This window comes from Rissa tridactyla, chromosome 3 (assembly GCF_028500815.1).
Source record: "Rissa tridactyla isolate bRisTri1 chromosome 3, bRisTri1.patW.cur.20221130, whole genome shotgun sequence".
Lineage (NCBI taxonomy): Eukaryota > Metazoa > Chordata > Aves > Charadriiformes > Laridae > Rissa > Rissa tridactyla.
The window spans coordinates 77,279,592-77,300,653 of record NC_071468.1 but is presented as its reverse complement, the minus strand read 5'-3'; the positions used below and the strand labels follow the sequence as shown (position 1 = coordinate 77,300,653).

At 42.2% G+C, this 21,062-nt stretch overlaps 1 protein-coding gene across 2 annotated transcripts; it reads right to left on the bottom strand.

The window, feature by feature from the left end:
* Window positions 1-20,921, bottom strand: SNX3 (sorting nexin 3). 2 transcript variants are annotated; one of them, XM_054196375.1, is made up of 4 exons: window positions 20,604-20,913; window positions 7,105-7,200; window positions 6,637-6,761; window positions 1-3,110 (listed from the first exon to the last, which is right to left on the bottom strand). In XM_054196375.1, exons 1-4 carry the CDS (start codon window positions 20,763-20,765, stop codon window positions 3,005-3,007), a joined length of 489 nt encoding a protein of 162 aa, XP_054052350.1. In that variant the 5' UTR covers window positions 20,766-20,913; the 3' UTR covers window positions 1-3,004. The 2 variants fall into 2 exon arrangements, with proteins under 2 accessions (XP_054052350.1, XP_054052351.1); XM_054196376.1 differs by lacking the exon at window positions 6,637-6,761 and having other exon boundaries at window positions 20,604-20,921.
* Between the last annotated feature and the right edge of the window lie 141 nt (window positions 20,922-21,062).

Sequence of the window (21,062 nt, the reverse complement as noted above, 5' to 3'; positions counted from 1 at the left end):
TTCAATTAAAAACATTCTGAGGTTTTATTAAGGCGTCCAATTGTGTAATCACACCAAAGAAAGACTTAAGCAACTCCCAATGCACAGGAACAAGCTGGCAATAGGAGAATGGAAATATAACACAGTATTCATGTGGCAACGAGTGACCAAAGAGCCACGCAGGCTAAAATGACAGGCTAAAATGTAGTGTATATCAATGGCTCCTTGGTTTCCAGCGTCAAGGGTCACAAGTGAAACCCTAGCTCCGTTGACTCCAAAAAAACAAAAGACTCCACAAAAATCTCACGTGTTTCAGAGGTCAGAGTTTTCACCCCATCTCTCTCCCATTGCTGCAGTTTGATAGGTCTCACATTCTGCCCTTTCCAAGACAGCCAGGCCCATAAAGTATCTGAGACCAGCCTTTTAATGAGTCAGGTGAGACAAAGTATGGACTACAGGACTTTGAATCATCTTCTATACAAACCAGCATGGAGCACTTGAGAATGCATTTACCACAAGGCCTAGCACATTCGTAGAAACAAACCAACAAACACTTTATGAAGTTTTCTTACTGTACCTGTAAAAACCTCCAACCATTTTTTGCTCTCCACACTAAAAAGAACTAGACAGGGCAGAAAATCAATTGCGGCTCTCCACTCTGCGACAATTCAGTTTATGAGCTAAAACAGTTGAACCCAGTGCTGTGCAGAACCCATGACAGAACACTAATTTCAATAAGATTCATGCTGCTGTCCCGGAGCAGCAATAAACATGAACTGCACTCACGCTGCAAGGCAACCGTATTCTGCAGCGCACTGTAGTCCTACTCCCTACATCACCCAGGCTAGAGGACGCAACGGAGTGTACTGGCTTTCTCCCAGTTGCAGAGCAGGGAGAGCAATGAGTGCACATCCATATCTCATCCTCTTACCTGCAGGAACCTAGCCCAGCTGCAAAGCAGACTCACCAGCTGGGAACAATGCCCAGATCCCTGTGGTTTAGGCACAGCTGATCTCAGGCCATGTCTTCCTCCCAGTACTGCAGATTGCACAGACACAGAACCAGTTACACTACACTAGAATTAGGGTCTCCAGTTAGCCTTGAAGGATGGAAGCCCAGGCAAAATCCCAGAGTTCAGTGCAGATGCCCTGTCAATCTCCAAGTCCTCACTTTGGAACTAGGAATACTTTGACATCAAGCACACAGCTTCTCCCTCTTCAGCTTAACTCTTTTATTTCCACAGCCGATGATACAGATTGTGTCATCTTTTAAGGATAAGATGGGGCATTTACTTTGATTTCTGAAAGAAGCTTCTCTCAGAAAAGAACATTTGAGAAAAAACACTTTACTACATATGTAAACCTAAATAATAAAATTTCATATACATTTAGCCCTTCTTCCCCCATTTCCAAGAGTAACTCAAATTTTAAGTGTGATTCAGCAAGCACATGGAATTTTAGAATTGATTTTACATCATCAAAAACTTCTTGAAAAGCTAGACAGCTCTAGGCTGCAAGTGGACTGTGTCAGTTTTGGTCCCTGGTTTCATTATTAGGACTGTTGGAGAGATTCAACACAGTTTTTGTTAAGTATGAGGGGGAAAGAGCGATTATTTGAGCTAGTCACTAGTACTACATATAATCCAGTCAGCCACCACTTTTGTCAGCTCGCTCTTCTACATCCAGATTTCCATGACTGAAGTTAATAGTCTTATTTAAAGGAAACTAATAACTTTGCCAGTAAGTCCGCAGGACGTTCTCAGCAGTGATAAGTAGTATTATAAGAAGGAAAGAAAAGCAGAGCCAAGCCTAAGCTTGTTACCAAATAGCACAAAACACTGTATCAGATTGCTACTAGAGTGTTCTTGGATCTGTTTTCAAGAGCATGTGGATAGGAAACTCCAATGTCATGTCTGGAAGCACTATGGAAGCTCCTCCAGCCATAGAGGCATCTAGTGAGAAAGATGACTTCAGCAGCGTTGCTTGTGAACTGCAGTTCAGGCACCAACCACCTGCATTTCACCCGTGGTCATACAAGCACAATGCTACAGCTTCCGCTTCCTTTAGTGTTCAGGGAAGTGGTCTACAATCACATCTCAGAGCTGGCTTGTACAATTTCAGCTCCATAATTGTATTTGTAGAGCAGAGCTACTTTAATCTAATTGGTTATGTCAACATTCCTTTCTCTGTAGGACGGTATAATTTTCACTCGCTAGTCGAAGCTAGATTGAGGCTTCTCATGACAAGTAGAAAGGTACTCTTTTCCCAAACCACTTGATCAGTGAGTGCCAGCACCTAAGGGTATTTAGTGGTTGTTAGTAACACAAGACTACATTGAAGAGCATCACAGCAAGGCTGAAACACCGGTTCACTTAGTATAGTCAAGTCCCTGCTTCTCAGAAAGCATGAGATACCCCACACTCAAGGTCAAGAGTGACAAAACATTTGAAGTGCATTTTCACTTTTATTTCAAAACTTTAGACAAGTTACTTTAGTATATAAATTTGATTTTTTTTTTCCTCTTACAGAATATAAAGATAATTCCCTCATTACTTCAGTATAAAGTGTTTTTACAAGCTTGAAGACAATTGCATAAGTGTTTCTCACACAGGGTATCAGAAATAAAGCAATCTTTCTACAGAAGTTCAGACAGATTACTACCTCAGAAACAGCATAGCAGTTTAGTCAAATACAAGTGAACACGTGACACTACAACTGTGCAAGTTCAAGTAAGGCCAAGTCAGTAAACATTGTTAAGTCATTGCAAATAAGAGTGGAAAGGTCTGTGAGACATTGCAAGGGGTGGATGGTCTCATAGTATAATACTCTTAAATCAAGGAGTCAGAGGGATTTAGCTAGAAGACAAGTGAGTTCTTTAATGCTATAAAGCATATGCAAAAGCCCAAGCAGTGTACTGATGTTAGTGGAGACTTCGTGCCTGTTTATCCTCAGCATGCTAAGACAAACTACAACCTCTTAAAACCAAGCATAAGAACCACTAATGTTTGAGAAGACTGTTTCGGAACTCAAGTATGTCTTATTTTGGATGGTGTGTAGTTTTTGTCTATTACTTCATCTTGCAAGAACATGTGAAGACAGCGCTCGTTCTGTGCCAGTGGGTGGCCTGCAACCCTGGAGAGGAAAAAAAAAGCATTAGTGCTAACAAATCAAGTCTACTTGCAGCCAGTCAGCAGGTTTTATACTTATAACCTATGGTTCTGCACTTAGGCATAGATCACTCTTCCAGTTCACTGTTGGCAACTAGAATGATGTCTGGCAGCAAGATTTGTCATTCTCCCCCAGATGAAGTTAGTCCATAGGAACCCTGAGCTACCTCTGATCATTTGGAAGCGTGTCACGTCATTATCATCTGTCACCTGCAATTGAGGACTATCAAAGTGCCCATCCTAGCATTAGGAAACGTAGAGTTAAGCAAGCCAAGTGGATTTTTACAGGTCTTGATACCTTTGACACAGGACACCTTTCTAAAGGCAGCTTAACCCCTCAGTTCTCAGTCTAATTCAGTAGCAGTTAGCCCAGGCAGAGTTAAAGACTTACTCCACCAAAGGGTGTGAAGGTCTTCTGAGGGCTCTGACACTGTGACTTACCACGGTCACTATTCCTAGCATGCACAAGCAGCACTGATGCACAGCCAGAGGGTACTGGCCATTCTGTTAATTACTGGTGTCTTTGGATATGAAACATGGGAGACACAGACTTTGTCTGGCTCTAGAAGAGACCACCACCTCTACTGCAGATTTAGTTTTGTTCCACATATAGACTGGGACACCATCCTTTTAACAGTAAAGAAGCTGACATTGAATTAGAAAACACTCCCAGGCTTGGAAGAAAACCACAAGTTATTGCATTTAAGCCCTTAAAATACCATGCAGTCTTCTGTGTAAGTAAAAATCCAAGAGACTCAAAATCTCTGGAAGTTGATCGCTTATGGATACAAAAACCGAAAGCAGTTTGGTTTGAAAAAAGTTACATCCAGTTTGGTCAATCAAGACAGGCTTCTCCCTTTAAGCGAGAAAGCCTCCCACCCTCCCAAGGACAGCTTGTGTCAGCCTTATGGCCTCCATATCTGCCAGAATATTTCTACTTCAAATGGAAGTTATCTAGTTGAACACGTGTAATACAGTCAACTCCAGTGGCTCAGCATCGGTACTTCCAAGCACTTTTGTGCATCTTCTCCAAATGTACCTATTACTGCCTATTTCACAACAGGACAGATTCACCTGTCACTACTCACTTGTCATCAAGGGTGCCCTTTAATGGGGAAGCTGAGCTCTCCTATTCAGCATTGACAGATTATTTCAAGTGCAGTCATTAAGCCTATTAATCTTGCCACATTCTGGTAAATGGGCAGCAGTCTCAAGCACTAGTTCATGAGGAAGACAGTCTGGAATAACTAGTTTGAGTTTCTCACCCCCATCACACTGCAGTTGCGGGCCTTGAACTTCAAGAGAAAGATACACAAGAGATGAGGCAGCAGCATATTCCTTCTCCCTTTCAGGGAGGCTTGCAAATTGGTGGCTGAATTGCAAGACTAGATCTGATGTCTCAGATTCAGCCCTTGGTTTCACATGAATACCTACCTCACTCTGCATTGGCTTTTCCTCAGAATTATTCTCTAAGGTGACCCTTACACAGAGCAGCTGCTACTTCAAAAGTGTTCATGGACCCTAAAGTCACATTCAGGCAGACAAATGTTTTGCAATGTAGCTACCCCTGTGAATGTCACTATAGGTAGTGGTGCCAGCAAGCTGGCCCAAGAGAGCTGACTCAAGCAACCTGCACTGCTGTGATTTAGTCCCCCTAGATTTTACATCTAGAAGGACAAAGCTTCTCAATAACATCCTAGAGATCAAGAACTAGCATTGGTGCATCAAGATCTTTTTTTAGATAGTGATATCAGTTATCTGAGGGACTCTTCTCTAGTTCTAGCAGCAAAGACCAGCTTTGAGAATGCAGTAATGTGACATATTACGTAAATTAACTCCAGGACCAATTTCACTAGTACCTAGAGTACTCACTATAAGTCTTAAAGCTTCTACATGGTTTGAAACTTTAGTAATATTTGCTTGATGAGTTGGTCATGCCATTATAATAAATTGATGCAGCTGAATAACTAGGAGTTCTGCCTGAAGAATCTTGTTCCAGCTGTACTCAAGCCTGCCACTACATCAATATCTACATTAACAGCCTGCTTTTATGTCTCAATGGAGGAAAAATTGACCAAAAAGTTTTACACTTCTACAAGATCAATGTATTACTTGCTGTAGGACTGAACAAATGATACCAGTAAACTGGCCACTCCACTTCTGTCACCTATATTGAGTTTTTTTAGAGATTTCAGTTAAGATGACTGTTTCACTATCAGCTGCTTCAGAATGTAAACAGTCTTCTTCCCCCAGATATTGCTAAACTCAGCATACAAAACCTTCAGTAAGTGCACTTCTTCCACATTTAATGTAGAGTCTCAAGCCTGCACAGATAAAATTTGTACTTTGCAGTCATGAATGCCTTGATTGTATACACTTAAAACCCCACATTCCATCTTACTATAAGCACATCTGCCTTCATGTAGCATAAATGCAAAACTAGATGCCCTGGAAATTCATTCCGCTTGTCTTTGACTAGAGGAAAGAGCATTCTGAAGTTTTTTTTTTTTTACCTGCTCAGAACCATTAGCAATACCTCTAAATTGAGCTAACAAGCAACTGTGTGAAGAAAAATTTGAGATTTCATACAGTCACACTTAGCTTACTTGCACAAGACAGATGCAAATTAGTCACTTGCAACTCCAAGCCACATGCCTGAACTAACAATAACTGACAAGCAGATGAAGTTCTGGCTTAACTCACAGACATCCTCTGTCCCTGTTAAACAGCATTACTACTGAACAACATTAAAATGCTAGTGGAACTGACAAGCTTGAAGGTTTAAAGACAGCAGTCTCAAATCCAGTTGGGTCTGAACAGTGTTGGCTCTAGAGACCAGAAGAGCTGGTTAACCAACAGTATTCCTTCTTACCCACTGCTTGGATCCACATTGTTAAAGAGATTAAAGTAGCTCTTCAGGTCACTACATGGAGTGCGGTTAGTAGTGTCAAGATGGTAGAAAAAGAATCATAAGACTTTGTTACTATAATTTCTGCTCACCCTTTGAAAGGCAGTGACAAAACCTTAAGTGTCTATTTCAAACTATATATGTGTATACTTCAGGTAGTGTTTTTACATTTCAGAAAGATTCTCATGATGATTAGAGAAAATATGCATCATTACACAAGCTGATAATGCCTCACATCTGCAATCAAAGTAAACTGCTGTAAGCCCATTGTAAGCTCCATTGTTCACCCAATGGAGGATACCTTTTCAGAAATGAAAAAGTAGAACTATTTTGAATGCTATAATTTTAGTAGTAATTTGCATAAATTAACAACAACACTAACATTCATTTCAGCTGTTCAGGTAAGCATTAAGATATCCAAACTAAACACTGTTTGAGCAATGTTAGTACGCTCTACTGCAGGATTATGTGAAAGTTATTATTCTGAACCTAGTGCAGCTACCACAGAAGATTAACAGCTTTAATTCAGTTTTCCAGAGCTGAGTTCTGAGTACGTCTCCAGATAACTAGACCCAACACCTACTTGTTTATGAATTGTTCAAGAGCCTGCTTCCTTTCCTCTATAAAGGAATCATCAAATATGCCATCGTCTCCTCGGAAGGGGAGCTGACGGAGAAGAGCTTTTCCTGGTAGAGGTGGTACCACAACCTGAAAGATTTAGAAAAGTATCCTTAAGTGCAGCCTGTAAATAAGTTTACATACCTCCTGTGCCACCTCTTCCTCTTAGAGGACCCAACTCATCAATCACGTCCCTAGTGAAGTAATACAACATGACCAGAGGAGAACAGTACCTGCCATAGAGGTAAGTTGAATTCAAGTAGTTTAACTCCAAATTAACTCAAAACCATTAAATAGTCTCTAGCATTGTACAACTGAAGTTTGCTGAATGACAGTGTTTTAGTTCTGGACATTTTCAACAACAATAACTGCTCTATATGATATATATGCTTTAAGTATATGAATACTTGTATTTACCTTTCATTTTACCCACCTTGCTTTCTCTTTCTAGTTCATTCCTTAGCCATTCAAAGTCACTGTACCTTCTTCTGACTGTAGATTCTTTCAATTTGAAGATAGGTAGATTTGTCTGAAAACAAGAACATAAGCTATTGATTACACAAATCAGAAGTTTTGATAAGCAGAGGCAAGAAACAAGCTGTTAAATCACAAATTAGTTCTGCTTCAGCAACAACAGTATTGAGAACCACTCAAAATACAGAAATACAGATAAAGCTCTGTAAGCTAAATGAGTAAGCTGTGCCTCAAACTGCTTAACTGTGGGCCTCATTTATATGGCATCCTAATCACTGGTATTTTGTCACCATATCACCTAGTAGAATAACAGATTTACTGGTGACATGAGATGTTCCTAAGGTTGCACAAGCATCTGCTATTCTTACTTTCGCAGGAGCTGGATTCCCAATGCCAATAAATGCACAAACTTTGGGGGGAAGAAAAAGTCTTCTTAATCCATGCAGGTTCCTCTTACTGCATTCAATGGAGTGTTTCAGGTACCAGCGTAGGACATTAACCAAGCTTCCTGTACTTCTTTGCTACCAGATACAACATGGCCTCCAACATCTTTAAAAGCAAAACCACTAAGTCCTACGGTGAATCCATTCAGGCCAGATGAAGTTGAAGATTTCCTAGTCCAAGCTGCCGAGTTTAGATAGCTCCAAGGAAGCCAACAAGGCCAAGATGGAACACAACATTCAGTGCTGATGAGGGCAGACTATTTTGCTACAAAGTTAAACCAAGCAGAATTTTCCTCAAAAAGGCTAGGAGTCAGCACCCAACTCTAACAGCCTTGAAAGAAACATCAAATGGGAGCCAAGCTATAATACTGCAAAAGACCATGTTAAATACATGAGCATTTTGATAGGTGTCCTACACTAACTTGTCTAAAAACCTATATTACTGCTATTCATTCTTTGGGGGCAGGTTATCCCATTGCTGTAATCCAGGTTGCACATCATTTTAAGATTAGACATCAAGAAAGCACTTTCCTAATGACATCCCCAGAATCGAAAGTGCCACAATCACAATCTGAAGCTTAAATGTTGTTGAGATGGCAAACTGGCTAGAGTGCTACAAACGTTTTTGTAGAAGTTATGACCTACTAACAGCAAGACCAAGAGTCTGTACTTACCATACATAACCAGCACTAACAGAATAAAGCTCACCATTGTCAGACTGCACATTCACTGTCTTATAAACCTTGAAAGACTCTTGAGGAGTACCCTAGCAAGCTGATGTTCACACGAGACTACAGTTATCCCCAGTTTTCCTGCTCGCAGAAGCACAGTAGTCACTCTTAGCTACTGCCTTCTGGTTTTTGTTGTTTTATTTTTTAAGTTGTAAGCCACCTCACTCAGCTTTTGGTCCCAGTTTGAGTGGATATCCCTATACGAAGCCATTTGTAGGCTGTTATGTTTAAGCTATCGAGTGGTGCTTTTGGCTGCTCAAAACAGGCTTAACTGCAGAGATACTTTCCTGCACCAGGCAGCCCTATGACTACAGGCCATTGTATTACTGCCAGCCAATGATTTTTTGGCTGTCACAGTTCAAAAGTACTTGAGAAGTTAGTTGTTTACTTTCACATTATGCTATTTAGTCCATAATTTACAGATTATAAAGTACAGAACAGTATTTTGTTCTGAAATCTGTTATTGCTAAATGTTTAGAAGTATTCATGCTCTCCTTCCCAGATAAAACATTGTTGATTGTACTAGTGACTAACAATAAAATTGCACTTAAGTCAGAAGTCAGAAGTCAGGCTTTATTTATAAACACTCTCATCTTGAGGATAAGAATACTCTACTCAAGAGTGAATAAAGCTAGATCCCCCACAGTGCATGAAGGAGATTCCCAGAAGTGAAGTACTGGATTATTTTTCTCTGATTTCAGCTATTGGCTTTTTAACCAAGTTCAGCCTTCCACATTACAACATCAATTCTTTGTCAGTGTCTTGGGTAGAAAGTCCTTTACAATATTTAACATATAGGCTCTCACCTGCAGAAAATATTCCATTCTTCTCTCAAGTTACTTACAAGAGGGATTAGAACTGAATAAAAGCAGCTAAGTCCCAATGAGTTCCCAGGTCTTCAGGAACTCTTTTAATGCTTCTGGGCACGAAGTCTATAAAGTTAATCTCTAAATAACATATCAGGCTTACAGGTACAATGCGGGGGTAGAAGTGCCAATTGAGCTCATTTTACCTTCTACATTCCTTTTTGAACTTTTGACATGCTAATCCAGCTAGCAAGTTGGGGAAAAGGAGAGAGAGAGTACTTGTTTTCCCTTTGAGTTGAAAAATCTTCTCCAATTTTGATCATAAGCACTGGAAATGTTCAAACTGAAGCGTATGCTAGAAGGCTCCCACTACATTAAGTCTTGACAACTACATGCTAAAGGAAAGCGCGTGTCCTTTGGTCTGGATACAAATCAGAGCTATCTGTTGAGATCAACTTTAAGCCTCATGTTCCTTAAAACCCAGAAACCACAGCAATTTTCCTTCCTCCAGAAATTAGTACTGATAGAGCAGTATTCTTCAGATAAGCAGCTGATAGAAAGGATCCATTTAAAAACAGCAATTTGAGACTCCTGTTTTATACTGCTTAACCCATTTACATCTTAGGTCCCTATTTTTAACACAGCATATATTCACAACTGAAGTCCTTCTCACTAAGGATTATTACCCTCTTTGAGCAGGCCACTTCTTCCTTCAGTAGGAAGGGTTTCTGCATGTCCTACTGCCTCCATCTACCACAGATAGATGGTTTTCATTAAGTAAGCTAGACAGTTGCTGAAGCACAGGCTATCTTTGGGCAAGAATTTGGTAGAAGACGACAACAAAAACATCCCATTTCTGTTGAAGTGTCACTTGAAGACCATACAGTGTATGTAAAACAAAGTAATTCTCAGCTTCACAGTTTATGTTGAGAGTTATCCTTGTTTAGTTACTGAGGTGCCAGTAGCTATTCTAAACACTGTTAGTGCCTGTTTGCCTGCTAGAACAGAGATGAGGTTAAGGCACAAAACTTGAAGTCAGGCTAGTTTCATTTTTTACAAACGTTTCTCCCCACGTTCATTCCGCTTTATAGTGTCATTTTTCTGGCCTGCTGATCTGCTAAGTCTACTGTCATGAAACTCATGACCCAGTTTGGCACAGCCCCTGGAACATAGCTCATTCCTTTGATAAATTCAGCATAATTACTGCAGCAATTGTTTCTTCTACGCTGTAATAATTAGTCTCATTTTTATCAAAAGCATTTTCAACAACTTCCTAGTCTGAAATCATGCCTCCTAGCAGTTTGAATGCAAGTCCTCAACATGAAAGAATTATGCATTACCTAAGACATTAGGCAACCAAAAGTCACTAGCCAGAACTGCAGATAAAGCAATTCTAGAAGGATCAGTAAACCAGCTCTGCAGAAGTCCCACGTAACACAAAATTAAGCACAGAAAGGTGCCAAGGCAAGACAGATTCTGTCTAGATACTGTTTCTGTGTCAGACTATGTGTATACAACCATTAGGCTTTCTCTGACTACTGTCGGACTTATATTCTGTATTCTGCTGGGTGAGTTAATGGCCAAGCCAGTATACTGGAATAAACATTGTCAGAACTGGTGCCAAGTTAAATTACATAGTTAAACAGCAGATGACAAACCCAGACCCTCAAGTCACTCCTGCATTCCTCCACTCAGATGCCAAACAAGTTTCTACAGTCATTTGGCTAGTGTTCAAACAGGTAATGGGAAGCAGTGGTTACCTGCTAATAGATTTCCAGGCAGCCGCCCTCCCCCCCCCCCCCCAAAAAAAACACCCACGCATGTTTCTTCAGCTACATTTATGTTGCTGTAACATATTCAAACTACAAGCTCAACTCCAAGCTCAGGAAGTTCCCAATTCAGCTCATAAGCAAATGACAGTGCTAAGACAGTAGCTTGGACAAACAGATAAGTCTTCCAGCTGTTACTATGGTAAATCCTTGAGCTATGCCCAGTTAGAAATCCAAAAGTCATTTATGTATACAAGTGAGGAGACTTTCACAGGCAGAATGCAAGTAATTTGAGTACTAGTCAATACTGTTCATTCAGCTTCAGATACACAGCTCTCCAATACAGCCATACTGGTATGCAAGTTACCTTAAATGCAGGAGGAAAACCAGAATACTTTATTTAAAATACATCAGTTTAGAATTCTAATTAATTTTAAGTGTTCTGTTATCTAGACTAGATTAATTTACCCAGTGAGTGGAAAAAGCCTTGCAAGTAGCCAGACTCACTCCTACAAATTTGTTTTCAGACAAAAATTGAATGCAAATAGCATTTGGGTTCCTTCAAAGATCATGCTGACACTCCACAAGATCGACTCTGAATGTCACTGCAGCCCAGCCCACCCCCACAACTGCAGAAACTCCACAGCTGTAGCTGCCCAGGGTAGTTCGAGGTAAATTTGATTCATTTTCTCATCTGCCAGTGTAACACTCATCAGCAGCACTGCATTGCCCATGTCTCCCACTCCTTAACAGACTGAGAATAAAGCTGCACTGTTGCCATAGCACCTACTTTGATGTTGTCTTTTCAAGTAGGTTATGGTAGCCTTGATACAACTCTATTTCCATTAAAATAGAGTGAAAGAAAGCACTCAGCTCACTTTTGATAGAAGTTTGTGGCCTTGACTCTCAGAAGCTAAATTCAAGCTTCTTACTATCTCTTCATACAAGCTGTAATCTTTCTCAAGAGACTACACCCTTTGGCTACATTTACAGTCAGCCAATGGGAATTCTGGGGTATTCCAGTAAGTAGCATTCAGGGTGGATAAAAAAGTATTATGGTTTTCTTAATGCAAGAGCCTGCTGTCCTTTAGTACAAGAAACTGGCTCCAGCAGTCCACTGTTATTGCAGAACCCTTGCCAGTGGTTTGTTTCCTTCCCGACTTGACATAAGCAGCTACCTCCCCATTTCCTGCAATTATAAAAAGCAAGAAAGAAGGCAAACATGCTCTAAACTTCAGTTGTTAGAAGTTTAGATTTTTGCTGTGTACTTTACTGAAGGAAAACCTCTTTCTCCACCACAAAAGGTCAGATAAGAGGTTGATATTTTTCTAAGCTTCAGTCCTTTTGATCAAACCAGAGTCCTACCTCCCCTTTTATCCACTTGGTGTCCAGGTCTACTGGAAGTACATTACGTGCAAGAAGTCTAAAGTTAATAGAACACTGAAAAAAATTGACCATATGTATACACCCAAGTTTTAAACAATACTGACTTAAGATAAACCAAGAACTATAGAACTTCCCACTCCACAGTACTGAGACATGGAGGTAGTATGTTTTCCATCTTAAAGACTAAGGGCAGTAAAATCCCAATAGCAACACAACCACAAGGACTACCAGTCTTTAGACAAGAGTTAACCTGTGCCAAGTTCAATGCCTTGAGCCTAGCTAGAGCTGCTCTACCAAAATTAGTGTAGGGTTGCCTGTGTTTTTGCCAAGCAGCATCTATCATTGCCTGATCAAGTTCACCAACATCACAAACAGCTGAATTATGGTATGCCACGGTCAAAAGGCTCAAAGCAGAGTAAGTCTAGAAAAACAGATTGTTTAGTGATTCTTTATTCTTCAGGTTGTATCCTCAGAAGCCAAGGGTAAGAACAGGAACCCAATTCAAGAAGTACACATTCAGGCAAAAGCTTTTATAATACCCAGACAGAATTAGTAACTCTAGAAAATTATTTCAGGGTTAGCCAGCCAAAGCCTCCTTTGAAATACCAAATATTCCTTTTAAAGAGAAGGGTTTCCTACTCTTACACAATTGCAAGGTACGACTGCCATATGCTCTGGTTTGGCCTACTCTCAGGTTACCATTTGTTTCTCATTGAGAATGACTGAAGAGGGATCACGTTAAGTTGATGCTTTAGCATCCTTAGCTGACATCTACCAGCTACGGTCAAATGGGGCTGACAAAATTGCAGTGAATTGCTGCAATTGATATTTTTATCAGGAACAAAAGTTTTAATGTGCTTTGCGAGCTGGAGACAGTCCATTATCCCTACACTTCAGAACTTGCAAGAAACAAGAGACAAATAACTAGTATAGAAGTAAGTATACTAAGTAGCAAAAAAATCTCTTCATAGTTCCAGTTTTATTGGATCAGCAAATTCACTTTAAGTAGCCACCTCAGAGCTACATAAAGGCCAATAGCTCCTGTTAATTAATTTGTAGCACACCTTAACACTTAGGGGGTGCTGCAGCTTAGGCCCATAGAAATAGTCTCTGAAGCTTTATTTCCAGATATAGACGTGGCTTTAAACCACTTAAGATGTAGCTTCACTTTCTTCTGGATTTTACACTAGCTTGTAGTTATACTTTCAAAATTGGCTTCATGGCCAACACAAACTATACTGTCATGTGCCCCAGAAGATCCTCCTACAACAGAATTTTTGAGCTGGGTTCTCAAATAACCACAGAAGGAATATGTTCATGGACCTGTCTTCAGTTAATAAAATACTTGGTTTTATACCTTGACCAGAAAGTTATGGTTTCTTCATCATTCTCACAACAAGAAAGTTACCCTTCACTCAGTGCTCTGTAGGGCATTTGGATTATGTACTTGCTAAAACAGCCTCCAGTAGTGCAACTGGCATTGCATTACCAAGTGAAAAAACTTTAAAGAAAATACTTACCCTAGAGTTAGAAGCTCATAAGTCTACACTGCATTATTTATTTCCCCAGATGAAAAATGGTAGAGACCTGCCTGCTCTAAAGTCCAAGTTGACACTTTTTTGGCAAGCCATCTAAAAATAAAGATGTATGAAAATACTCTGGCACCACATGCCTACCTGGATCACAGCCATTTGTCCTACAAAGATTAGTCATTGTTCCATTTGATGTGGTCTGTTCAGCACTGTACTAGAGTGCCCTCTTAATACATGACAATCAAGGCCCACATTGTACACGCAGAAGTAAAGAAAGTCCAAGTCACCAGTTAAACTAATATATTAATAAGAAGCACTACTCAGACTTATTTTATTTACACAGTAACAGATGTCAACTCCAAACTAGTTCAGTACCTTTGGACTAGGCTCTTGAACCTAGTTTAATCAAAAACCTCTACAGAAGAGTCAGCTACTCAGAGCAAATGCATGCAATAGACATGGAAACCCACTCTCCCTGCTTTGGAAGTTTCTTTCTTCCAAGCCACTTCCATGTCTCCCTAGACAGTGTCCTAGGAAGATCTTAGCCTTCCAGCTATCCCGCTCTGAATTATTGCTCAAGGGAACAGTTAATGTTTGTGAAGGTGCAGTACCTGGGCTGCAGAACAGAAAAACCAAGCCACTTGAATCACTGCATTTTTATTATTTGAAGAGGAGTCTAAAAATATCTAACTGGCAGCAGTGTCTAGAGTGGGGTGTTAAAAGAGTAATTAACTACACTTAGAGCAGCCTTGCAGCATGATGCAAGATTTGCAGTTGTAGAGAAAGAGAGAATTAGTGCTGATTATGCATTCCTAAACACATCCACACTGAGTCAGTGTTTAGTCATTACTCCACCACAAGCTTCACTAACTATGAAACCGAACAATGCTGAAGTCAACTACACATACAAGCAGATTCTTCCCATAGCGGGATAAAAGTCTGCAACTTCAAACCCTGATGAACACATGAAGAATGGGAAATTTTGTACTGTTCAAGGACAGAACATTTCAAAGACATTCACCAGATAAAAAGTGCCACTTCGCAAAACCATGGCATAAGACAAGCGCTTTCTGAGCAAGTTACATTTTCAGTTCATTTACCATCTTACCCTGACTTGATTTGATCACAGAAGTCAGAGTCAAATCAGTCAGTCACTCAAGTCAGACTAGTATAAATATGCTGAAATGCAAATGTTGCATCAAAGTTAAGTCTTGAAAAAAATGTGTTAAAATGAGAACAGACTTTCAAAAGCAGCTCAAGTTCAGCAGTATTTTGATATACTTCCCCAATCCTTTGGGACCAATACTATTCTTAGCCTGCGTATTCACTTCCTTCCCCACGCTGGGCCTATGTAGCCAAGCACCTCTGCAGGTCTCCAGAAGTCTTTCTACAGAAGACAAAGGAAAGGCAACTGCTGCCTTAAAGAGCATTGGCACCACCCAAGTGATACATTTCACAACAACTGGACGCACAGCAGCAAGGCATTACTTTTCTACATCTCAAGACAAGCTACTGAGCTGTGGAACTTCAAGAAACTAAGGTGTACCTTAGTACCGAGTTTAGTCAGTATGATCAGAGGCAACAGGCCATTCAACATTAAAAAACAGAATTAAGACGAAGGCTTTTTGTTTAACTTTGGTTTGACTAAAAAGAATTCTTTAACTAGTTGGACTGATAGCTCCTGTAAAAGGTATTTTTTTTAGTTCTAACTGTCAGTTTGAATATTAATGACTTCTCTGCAAGTTCTCACTAACCATAAATGGATAATGTAAGCTTTTAGTCTAGGTGAGAAACCCAACTAGAATAGGCAGCACAGAAGTCACTTTTACCTCTACAGCAACAGATGAAATAGTGTTAACAAAGGGTATTTCCCCAAATGCAGCAGGTTCCTGGATACCCATAAGCTTTGCTGACAGCATTCTAACCAATGTGCTTAACTCCTACGGCACCGCTTTTACAATGGGTGTATGGCTCTGAAGTGTGTCACCAGTTGCTGGGATTGGAGTTAGCTTGTAAAGCTTACATGTTGTCTCCTTAAAGGATTTAGCAACTGAAGCTGTTGCACAGAATCTGTTTGAGCAAAGATGTTCCTGTTGACCCACTTACCAGGAAAACTATTTGTCTCAACTACAGTAGAAGTTAAAGGATACCTGGAACTGGACCGAGCACCACAGACATGCTGTAGGATGATTATATGACAACTGTAATTCGTTCTACATATGTTTCCTGGAATTAAGAGAGAGGACTGGCTTACAGCCTATAAATAGTAACAGGTATCCACATGCCCTTTAAGAGTGTTGAGTGTTGTTGCACAAGCCCACCCTGAAAAGGTATAACAAGTAGAGGGAACCACCACCCTTCTCGTGGTGGTTCCTGAGTGAACTCCTGAGAAACAGCATATGTCATGCAAAGTTATTCACACTGAGAACTTAACTGTTGCCTCAAGAGGTAAAGGCAGTGGATTGTTGTATTGCTTTTGCAGGCAGTCTAGTTGATTGTGTTAGTTTTAACCACTGCACAGTCACCATGCTGTGATCATCTAGATACTTTTAGATGAGAGGACTACTTTATCAAGTTTCACTTCACCAGAAAGAGCACTTAGAGCTTTATACCCTACTGCATTGTTCTCCTTTTTAGCTCACCCTAAGCCTTCACACAAAGGACACCTTAGAATGGTACGAACTCACTGCCTAGTGCTGCTGATGGAAAGCAAATTCTCAAGTACGCTGTCAAGAACATGACCCACTCAAATCTGCTATTTTAGCACTGCAGGATGGCATTTTCTATTATCTACCATTACTGAACAAGACATTTGACTTTCATTGCCAAGCTGCACTGTAGTGGCATACTGCCACATTGTGCGCCTTATACTGGTTGCTACAGTGGGAAGCTTTCTCTCGCCACCTTGTCCAGTTTGCTGATAACAGAATGTTACTTAATGCAAGTTCAGGCTCAGAAAGTCAGTACTTTGGCCAACTGACCATCTGTGAAGTAAGTTGCCCACTAGAACTACTGTATATTTCTACCTGCAGCACTCAGACCTTGACTTCTTGTGAAAGCACCATGCGTTTCATAGAATGGTTCAGGTTAGAAGGGACCTTAAAGATCACCTAGTTCCAATCCCCCTGCCATGGATAGGGACACCTCCCACTAGACCAGGCTGCTCAAAGCCCCATCCAACCTGTCCTTGAACACTTCCAGGGACGTGGCATCGACAGCTTCCCTGGGCAACCTGTTCCAGTGCCTCGCCACCCCTACAGTAAAGGATTTCTTCCTGATATCCAATCTAAATCTACCCTCTTCCAGTTTGAAACCGTTACCCTGTGTCCTACCACTACACTCCCTGATAGAGAGTCCCTCCCCATCCTTCCTGTAGGCCCCCTACCTACCTCTTTACCACAATGCACAGCCATCCTACTAGCCTGCACAGAGACACACGCTATGAAAAACTTTCCTAAGTACTGAAATACAATTGACTTGCTTATCCAGTAGTATATTGCTGAGCAGTCTACCCAAAACCTTTGAGTTCCGCATTCGGTTTTCTAACTTCCACCAGAAGTTGATGAGTACAGAGATACAAGAACTGAAGCATTAAGTTGTTCCACTTGTTGCTCTCCAAGCGACAGATATGCTTTATCTGCAATACCAGTAGAAAGCTTGCCAATAAAAAGCTTTGGGGAAAACCCTGCAGTATTTCAACACAAGTACTTTTTGCAAGATGTTAATTATCAGGCATCAATTCAAGAGTCTGATAGCAAGCTCAGTCTTCCCCCAAAAAGTTAAGCTTTGAGATTCAAAGCAATAAAAATAGAATTACCCTTGGACCAAGATTGTGAACACCATGACAATGGTACAAGTCTAATTGCTTCAACACCAACTTGAATCTCAGTGTCCTCTCTGACAATGTTTCTGACTTAGCATGACCTCCCACCATAACATGAGGCTGTCCAATAGCTTTTACCAGAACTTGGCAGCAGTTAACCCATCCATTTCTGCACCACTGAACATTTTGACATTGGTGTTAGTTGAAGACATAGCTTTCCAGATATGACACAGGTAACTCGCTCCATCTTCTCAGGTTTGCTCCGCTGACACTTCTAGCACTGCTGGGGGAAACTGCCAATGTCAGCTGCTACTTTCTGTGACCACATGCAATTGTCAAACCGCAGAGGCTAGCTGGTGGCTATTGTCTGCCACGCTCCAACAAGCGGCTTATAGTACAAGGCCTACCTTTTAGAAATACGATACTACAGCAATTCAAGTTCGAACTCTTCTCCCATGCTGCAGTTTGCATATTAGCAACATGTCCTGTGTTCTGCTGAGAAGCAGCTAATTGATACAAGTTTAGACAGTGAACATAATTCTGCATGACTTGTATTACCTGCTCTGTAGCCTTCCAGCATACAGCCATAAAACCCAATTTTATAGTTCATGATAGCTATAAATGTATACAGCATGGATACAGTACGTGTACAGTAGTGCACAACTGGAAAGGGAATGATCATATATTATAGGAGATAGTCCCATATACAGGCATGCACAGATGCAAGTAAGGAGGGCAGAGGAAGCAATGTTTATACAGTAATTGGACTGGGAGGAAGAACTGAGGAAGGTCACAGTACTATCACAGGGTCTGTTTGTTCAAGTCACTTCTAGGTCTTCGTTACAACAGGAATCCAGAATTTTCTACACCAACCAGCACACGGGCTAAGAGTAACCTGTCTCAAAACCTGTTTTTCTGCTTTCCTTTCTGCTGAAGAACTTCAGTTGGGGATTTTAAAAAAAATATTATTTTTTAATGCCAGCAAAGGTCTCATTCCCAAGGCCATATGACGGCTCAGTCCCTTTTGTATCATCTTCCCTGGATCCAGCAATTCCAAATGTTTGGTCTCATGGAAAGAAAAGTCATCAGGAACTTCAGGCACAAACACTTCCCAGCAAGGTAGAGTTACATCTTTCTGCTAAGTGGACAACTAGGATCCTGATAAGGGCAGTGTAATGCAACACAAGTTGGCAAGTTCCAGTTTGCCCTCACACAGAGGCCAAACACAGGCTACAATTATTTTAGTTTATTCTTCTTGCCCTATGAAGACATCCTGAAACACGGGAATAGCTACTGGACATGACAATTTAGGAGCATCAGAATTAAAAAAGTATCCTCCCTAGCAGCTTTAGATCTCAGTTGATTTTGCTCTTTTACATAAAATTACACTAAGCTGAGAACTTAGACCTTTAACACTGGAATATCCACACAGGGTTTTAGTCTTGTCTGAAGAATTTTAGTGACCAAGGCAGCAGTCTTCACCTGAAGCCTTCCCTGCCATGAAGGCATATGCACTCCATGGCGTTCAGTGAAAGCTGAACTCATATTGCAGAAAGCGTGTGCAGGGGCTTAATGAAGCTTCTTCCCCCTCTTATTACAGCCTGTAATAACTGACTAGGTTCAATCAGCTGTGACAGAGTAAAGCTACACAAGGCAGTAGACTCAACCACAAGCTACAAAAAAGATAAGTTGTAGAAGGTCATCTTTCTCAACCCAGCTTATCCCTGGCAGCATAAACTAAAAAGGTGCCCTGTCTCAAGTCCCTACAAGCCACAGGTGAGGACCATGCCATAGATACTGCATTTGTCTGTCCACTCCTCCAGGCCTTGTTTATGAAACTAGAAAATCGAGGGAACACAGTAATGAGCTTGAGAAAAGCTATGTGAAGTCAAGACTACTAGCCTTTGGGGCAAGTCAGTGAACACAGCCCTTTCAGCTAGGAAGGGCTCTAATGCTACTGAGAGAGAGTATGTGATAGCCCATGGTGAGAAACAGCCCTGTTCATTAGGCACACAATTTATATTTCAGGGGCAAAAGAAAGCAGGAATGCTTCCCCCATATACACTCACCTTATCACTTCAGCTAACTTTGATCTAGCACATGTGCCCACTAGACTTATTTACACATTCTCTATGGACTTTTGAGGCTGCTGGAATCCTGAACTTGACCTCCTTCTCAAGGCAGATACACCCATATTACTACATCGCAGACTGCTGAGAGTTTGCACTCTTTTATTTACTTAGAGACAGCCAAGCTGTTGTGGCTTAATGTGGCCTACTCGCTGGTGGGGTGGTGTGAGAAGCAGAAAAGGCCTTGACTCTGTGTAAGCACTGCTCAGCAATAATGAAAACATCTCTGTATTATCAACACTGTTTTCAGCACAAACCCAAAACATAGCCCCGTGCCAGCTACAAGGAAGAAAATTAACTCTATCCCAGCCAAAACCTGCACAATTGCTCGCAGCACAGCGATATTTCAGTCTAATGGCAGCTGCACCCAGCAGTGCCAAAAGAACATTTGCCCTTTGGTTATCTCTTGACCGAGACGTGTCATCTTAGCTACCACACCAGTTATCAGCTCCAGTCGCTCGCAGAAGCTGGGGCCTGCTCTCACACCAAGGATGAAGTCCACCACTGCTCAGCCATCACCTCCCCAGCACCGCTCACCACACTACCTCAAAAACAGGCCCTGAAGGACACGGCAGCGGCCTGTCACCGTCACCCCGGCCAGCCCCGGCCCCGGGGACACCCCTCCCGCTTACAGAGGAGGGGGCCGGACCCCAACACCGACACACATTCCCCTTCTCCAGCCCCGTATTTGCTCCCGAGGCGCCGGGGCCCACCGCGGGGACGCACCCGGTGGAGCTCCCCCGGCCACACGCCTGGGCCGGGGCGGCAGGGCCGGCCCCTCGGTGAGGGGGAGCAGGACGTGCTCCAGCGCTCCCCACCGAGCCGGGCCCGGCCCTCACCTTGACGCGGATCTCGTAGGTGGTGAAGCGGCCGCGGCCCACCCCCACCGTCTGGGGGTTGCCGACGTCGATCTCCAAGAAGTTGCTGGGCGGCCCGTAGGCGTCGTTCAGGTTCTGCGGCTTGCTGATCAGCCGCCGGGTGTCGGCGATCGTCTCGGCCATGGCGGAGCGGGCGCCTCTTCTTTTCTCCCGCCCTTTCCCTGTCTCCCTCCCGAGCGCAGCAGGACACGAGCGAGCACCGAGCGCCGCCGCCCCGCGCCGCCCGCCCTCTTATCGCCCCGCGGCCAGCTGACTGCCCGGCAACGCGCACCCACGCTGCCGCCGCCAGCGGACGCGCCCACCGCCCGCGCGCAAGGCAGCCTGGGTACTGTAGTCCTCACGGGTCGTCCCCCTCGCTACGCCCTGCGCGTCCCCTCGCCTGCCGAACTACAGATCCCGGCGTGCGCGGGGAGGCTTGGC